General features: G+C 47.7%; 1 protein-coding gene across 1 annotated transcript; it reads right to left on the bottom strand.

Annotated features, from left to right (window-relative positions):
• Positions 1–1363: 1363 nt before the first annotated feature.
• LOC105046052 (protein SCARECROW 2) lies at positions 1364–5713 on the bottom strand. Its single transcript, XM_010924540.4, has 2 exons — positions 3316–5713; positions 1364–2132 (listed from the first exon to the last, which is right to left on the bottom strand). Exons 1-2 carry the CDS (start codon positions 5139–5141, stop codon positions 1673–1675), a joined length of 2286 nt encoding a protein of 761 aa, XP_010922842.2. The 5' UTR covers positions 5142–5713; the 3' UTR covers positions 1364–1672.
• Between the last annotated feature and the right edge of the window lie 1394 nt (positions 5714–7107).

Raw genomic sequence — 7107 nt, forward strand, 5'->3', positions numbered from 1 at the left:
TTTATTATATGTATTTGATATTATTATTATTATTATTTTAGTTAGTTAATACACAAGCAGTGCTCATATCTGTATGTTAATATGAGCGAAAAACAAAAGGATATATAATTAATCAATTTAGTTTGTTACATGAAATATCTGTGCATATGAGCTGTTTGCTACATGAGATTTCTCTGGGACCATATTAAGTTACATGCTCCCTCTTTTTACAAGTTTTTCTCTGAAATCTCTTACAATCAAAATACTAAAGCGGGAAGGAGACAGATCATGGTTATCTAATTTATTTGTTCGGTTAATAATATTTTTTATGAAATGCTCACTTAGGTAGGATGAAGAATTCATTTAATTAATTTATATATTTGATATCAATTCACAGAAAGCCTTTCAACTGAATTATAATTTTATTGTCCCGATCTTGTCACAAAATGACAATTTTAACACAGAATAAGCCGGCTTTTCAAAATTTAGTTAAAATCATTAATGCTCTAAAAAATAATCATCGCAGAAAATTTACAGTTTGACAAAAATAATACCAAAATAAAGCCTAGTAGGCCTATAAATTGGAACTAACACCGTTGTTTGTTGATATGAATCCATGCATTTTTTTTTTTCCAAGGAAAGGAAAGCCCACCCAATACTTTTAATATGGCCAGGTTGCAAACTTAAATCAAGAACAATATAACTATCTCTTTCTACTATCTCTTTGTCGTTTATATTAAAGCGAACTGTAAAGTTAATTTGATTGCAACCAATTTGCCTATAATTTTTATAAAGGATTAGGCGACTAGAAGACACACCATGAAGTGAGCCATCAGCAAACATTACTGCTGTCCATTTAAAATTTCTTAAATGCTCCCACGGATGAATAGCATGGCCCAGTAATATTTCCCCCACATTCAATGCCAAAGACCTACCCATTCCAAGCTGGTCTAAACAAAATTTCCCCAATCGTTGACGTGACACTTCAAAAGCACCTGACAATGTACCCCAAATCAGGTGGGCCAGCCCACCAAATCCCCACACAAGAGCCAACCCCATTCGTCGGTCACCTTGGGCCCCACCACCCCTAAAACTCCCCACCACGTGATCCCACCACTCAAAACCTCACCCAAATTTGAACTCTAGCTTCGAAGGGAAGTAAAAAGGACTCCACCCCACCCCACCCCTGCCAAAGCCCCCCTCACCCACCCCTCATCACATTTATTTCATGCTCGCTTCCTCCATGTGGTAGTAAAGCCTCCCTTCAGCCCCTCGACGAAAGCTATGCTGAAAACCAACGTAAAAAAGAAAAAACCGCGACCCCCATCCTCACCTCCCCAGAGAGAAATCTAACAAATAGCCAACTCAACTCATTCATTTCCCTTCTCTCTACCTTGGGGTAAAAAACAAAAGAGCAGTGCGAGAGAGGAAAACGCCCCCTCGTTGGAAATTAACCCTATGAGATAAAAAAGCACTGCCGCCCTCCACCTCGTTTGAAGCACACATAGCAAAAACCACATGATCGACACGCAGTATATGCTTCCACCCAACCACCATTTTCTCATTAGGCAAAACATGAGTCTCATGTACACAAAGAAAGAGGTGGTCGGCCGACTGGCTGCTGGCTAATTGAAGCCCAAATGGGCAAAGTGACCAAGTGAATCGGACTCATTTGAACTCGACTAGGAACTGACTACCGAGAGGTGCAAAGCGGAGTGGTGGTGGCGGACGGCGGCCGCCAGGCCGAGGCGGTGAGGAGGCAGAGGTCCTTCCAGCCGAGCTTGAGAGCGCCGTTCTCTTCGATAAGAGTGTAGCCGTCGGAGGGGAACATGCCGAGGAGAAGGGTGGCCTGGGCGGCGGCGTTGCCGGCGAGGGAGACGCCGCGGAACCCGGATTGGCTGAGCTTCTCTCGCCAGTTGCCGAACTTGACATCGCCGGTCCGCGCCGGCCCGCCGACGGCGAGCACGTTGCGGATTTCCCGAGAGAGGAGCTGCTGCTCGACGATATGACGTTCCTGGCTGTCCTCGCCGTAGCTGGCGCCCAGGGAGTCGAAGAGAGCCGAGTAGTAGTGGATGGCTTCTACGAACCGGGCGAGGAAGGAGCCCGCTTGGCTTAGATCTTGCTCCACTATGGTCACCACCTTCGGCGCCAGCCTATGAGAGACCCATGCAACCATTTCCAATAGAGAGAGGGTTAAGCACTAGTGTACTTTTAGAGCATCGAAAGTAGGGTTATAAAGTAGTAATTATTCTTAGTGAAAAGTATGGCATGCTTTGAGAGGAGAGAGGAGCGGAAAGGCTAAAAAGTAGTCATAATTAGTGCTTCTAGACTCACTTTTGAGCAGATCTTTAGAAATCATTTCAGTATTAGGGATCCGTTGCTGCATTGAAATAAGTAGAAATAAACTAATAATCCATTCGAAAAAAATACGAAAACGAAGCTGGCCATGGGAGGAAGACCAGAATGCATTAATATTTAGTACTTGTAGCCTCCCTATCAAGATGATCTTAGTGGATTTGGAATCTCATCACGCCCAGGTAGCATTTCCAGTACCAAAGTGAAGTGACAAAAAGTAGTTAAAATATCATTATTACAACATGAAAAATAGACAAAAATGAAGTAGCATGCAATCTTGTCAAGGGGAAGATTGTCGACTTCTACAGAGAGGGGCAGAAAGACTACGAAGCAGTAATATTTAGTACCAATAAACTTTCTTTCAAGCAGAACTCAGTGGGAAAAAAAATCATCCCAATCTAAGATTCCCAGAACAGAAGTTCAGTGGTCGAAGGTGGAGGGATAAACGTTGTGAACTCCGAGAGAAATGGACAAAATGTGAAACCATATGATCTTATTAAAAGAGAGGAAAGACTAAAAATTAGAAATAATTAAGTTGTGCTTTTGAGGACCGTAGATCCAGAAAGAGAAAATGTCAGAGACTACAGCAGGCTACCTCCTTAGCTTCTACATGCTAAATGTCAGCCATTGTTTACTGCATCAAAACAAGAAGTAATGACTAATAAAAATTTAATTTCAAAGTGTGAACAAGTAATGAGAGGAAAGGGGAAGGCTGCACAGAGCTAAGAATCGGTACTTTCAGATACCCATCATCTTTTACTTAAAAAATGTAAAAGAGTGCTAAAAGTGAAGAGCAAGAAGAGAAGTCGACGACGCGGGGGGAGAACAACAGCAGGAGCTATTCATTGGAGCTCATTGCCATAAGTTAATCATTGCACCGTGGGAAAATAAGGTGACAAAAGGAGCAACCTCCTTTTCCCATTCAAACACGCAAAGTAGAGTAGAGGAGGGCGAGAGAGAGAGAGAGAGTGTGTGTGTTACCGCTGGAGGAGCCAAAGGGTATTGGTGTCAGAGCCCGTGACATCGTAGAGCGAGTGGTGAAGCCAGTGCACGGCCAAAGCCTCCCGCCGGTTCACCCCGAGCCGGTCCGGGTCCAAATTCCCCACCTTCTCCGCCAACGGGCAGAACTCAAACGGCAGACCAAGTGTTTGCGCGAAGTCCGACAGCCTCTTCCCCGTCGCCTCGAGCGCCTCCATGGAGGACCCGAGCCCCGTCAACCGGACCCGCGGTGGGCCGCCGGGACGGGACGCGAGGATGTGGAAGAGGCCCGGCCATTGGAGGCCTTGCATGATGTCGAGGTCGATGATGTGGACGCGATCCTCGCGCTCGAAGGCCTCCTGGATGGCCTGGTTGGCGGTGAAGTGGGAGAACTTGACGAAGGGGCTGATGCCGTTGAACACCTGGAACGCGGAGGCGAGGCGGATCCGGTGGGGGGCGGAGGGGAGCGGCGCGTAGAGGCCCAGGCAGGAGCTCACGATGCGGGCCGACATGGCCTCGGAGAAGTAGGCGGCCACGCGCTGCGCCGAGGTTCCGAAGGGTGTGGAGAGCTCCGAGATCTCGAGTAACAAACGGTTCGCCTCCTCCAGGTTGTCGGCGGCAACCGCCTCGGCGCACTGGAGGAGGAGGGTGAGAAGGTGGAGCCCTTCCTCGTCGCGCTTCTGCTGGCGGATCTCCTCCTTTCTCTCCTTCGCCGCCGCCGCCGCCGCCGCCGCCGCCGCCGCAGCCGTGGCGTCGTCGGACGAGGTGGAGGCCGAGCTCCGCTGCGGCTGGGGTTGCTGGGGCTGGGTATTGGGGAGCCGGGGATAGCTGGGATTTGGATTTGGGTTTGGATTAGGTTCTTCCCAGCTGGGGAGCTGCTGGCTGGACGCTCCGGCGGCGGAGGATGGGAAGGACGGCGACGGGTCGACCCTCTTAGGCGGAGGCGGTAGCTCCGGCAACGCCGGAGCCGGCCGCCGCCTCTTCTCCGAGTGCGCCGGCAAGGCCGGCGAATCCGACGTTAGGGACCGGAGGCGGTACTCGAGCACGGCGGCGAGGTTGGGGTTACACGGTTGAATAATCTCCCGAACGTTGTGGATGAGCTGGGGGATGGACACCTCCGCCGTGGCGCTGCTGATCAAATCCCGGATGATCCCATCTATCCACGCCGTGGCCGTGACGGCGCCTCCGACGGTCCCCTCCTCGGAGACCCCACCAATGGGGGAAGAACTCATGCCCTGTAGCACGTCCACGCCCGCGCCACCCCCGCCTCCTCGTTCCATGTCGGAGGGGAACAGCGGCAGGCCGGAGAACCCGCACACTGCTGGCGGAGCCGGCAGCTGAGGCGGCAGCGACTGCAAGAGAGCAGCCGGAGCAGGATTCGGGCCGGCGCCGGATAAGAGGATGGGGGGAGGGTTGGGGGCGGGACTCGGGTCGAACATCAGAGGAGAGTGACCCTGGAGGTCACCGATAAAAGCGGCGGGTACAGCCGCCGAAGCGGCGGCGGCGGTGGCGGCGGAGGAGGAAGGGAGGTTGGCGCGGCGTGGGAGGCGAGCGGGGTTGGGGTAAGAGGAGGAGTCGGGCGGGAGGTCGAGCTCGGAGGCGGGGCGCTTGCGCACCATTTTGTCAAACTTTTGTTGGTGGTGGAGGTCTAGTAGGTGCTGCTGCTGCTGGAGGTGCAAGTAAAAGAGCAAGTCTTCTTCTTGGTGGAAGTGAGGGAGGAGGGGAAGAGTAGAAATAGTGGAGGGGATAGGGAGAGGGGTTTCATGGGATGAGGAGGAGGAGGAAGAGGAGGAGGAATGGGGGAGGATGAGGCAGGAGGAGGACGCCATCAGAAAAAACAAGGGGAAATGGCTCTGCGCATGGGTTTATTGGTGTAACTCGTGAGAGTAGGAGGGGGGGAAGAGGAGGTGGAGGTTGGAAGAGAGCAGTGGGGAGGGAATTAATAATACAAGGGATGGGGGATTGGTGCAAGGAGGGGAGAGAGGGTTGGGATGGGATCGAGGAGGGCATTGCGTTCTGCCAAGGAGATAACGGCGGGGGGATTGGGACATGGGGCATCGGTCGGATTCGCGCTGCTCTTCGTCGCTTCGGCCCTCTCGGTTCAAAAGGCCACGGCCTTGTTGTCGCTCGTCCCGGGATGCGAACGCGATCTCCCAGGCGGGATGGGGCCTCCAACCACTGCTTGCTACTTTTTAGGGTAACGGGGTTTCATTTATAGTATTGTAGCCCACTGCCTTTTTCTTTTGACTTGGGGAGTCCCAGTTCCTTAGCTGGGGGCTTAGAAAACGGGGCATGATTTATAAAGATGGGAGCGCCTTTCTGGTGGCCTCGAAGGGAGGGTGTCTTGGGAGTGTTCTCGTCTCACACACATCTCGTTGACAGTTCTGGATGGGTTGCTAATATAGTGTATGCTAGTTCTTGTTCGTTTTGTTCTGGTTGTGCTTCAGATTTCGTCTCACTGGCTTTCTTTATTCCAAGTTTGGATGGGCTTAGTTTGGTGTAATTTGGATTCATAGGTAGATTATTGATTGGTTTATGAGTCACTCGAAAATATGATAGGAGACCTTGGGCTGAAATAAGTGCATACGGATTGCTGCATCTCCAGAGAGAAGTCTTGAATCTGACTTTGCTGCGATGAATTGTCTTGAAGTGACTCAGATTTTAAAAGCAATTCTCTGATTTTAGATGTACAGAGTCTCATGAAAGTTTCCTCCTCATAAAATTTTAGAAGGTCTTAAGAAGTTCAATAACATGCACAAATCTGACAATCTGTGCTTTTACTTTAAATTACCTGGTATATAGCATAACTCCTGAGTTGCTTTTTTTTTTTATATTATTATTATTATGGTAATGGAGGCTGTAACCAGCCACCACATAACTCCAAAGTGTTAAAGAATAGATTTTTTTTTAAAAAAAAAAAAATTATGACATATTGACATGCCATGAGTAGTATATAGCAAATATTTCGTACCAGTAAACAGTCGATAAATAATGTTAATAGACAACAATTGTGCGGATCATCTCCAATTGTAGAAGTGTATATTTTGTTAGTATGCATAATTTGTTGTAAATGTTAGTACTTGATAGTTGATACAATTGAAGAATATTTATAACCTTACTGAATGGTACGAATTAGGTCCGCTAGTTATGTAGTATAAAATACAGGTTAGCTCCACTGCTAATGGGTAAAAAAGAAGTTACTATTAAATGTAATCATCAAATAAAGCAGCATGAGGAATGCCATAAATCTTATGCTAGTGGTTCGGTAACTGGATATACAGATTTTATTTAAATGTTAGTACTTGATAGTTGATACAACTGAAGCATTTTATAACCTTAATGAATGGCACGAATTAGGTCTGCTAGTTTTATAGAATAAGATACAGGTTAGCTCCACTGTTAATGGGTTAAAGGGAAGTTACTATTAAACCTAATCATCAAATAAAGCAGCATTAGGACAAATGCCATAAATATTATGTTGGTGGTCCTGTAATTGGATTTACGGATTTATTGTAAATGTTAGTACTTGATGGTTGGTACAGCTGAAGCATATTTATAACTTTAATTACTGAATGATACGAATTAGGTCCGCCAGTTATATAGAATAAATTACAGGTTAGCTCCATTGCTAATGGGTTAAAGAGAAGTTACTATTAAACCTAATCATCAAATAAAGCAGCGGTAGGACAAATGCCATAAATCTTATGCTAGTGGTCCTGTAAATGGATTTACCATCATATAATCACGCTCAACCATTATTTGTCTTTTCTTTTTTTGAGTAAAAACCATGCATAT

Source organism: Elaeis guineensis, chromosome 5 (genome assembly GCF_000442705.2).
Source record: "Elaeis guineensis isolate ETL-2024a chromosome 5, EG11, whole genome shotgun sequence".
NCBI lineage: Eukaryota > Viridiplantae > Streptophyta > Magnoliopsida > Arecales > Arecaceae > Elaeis > Elaeis guineensis.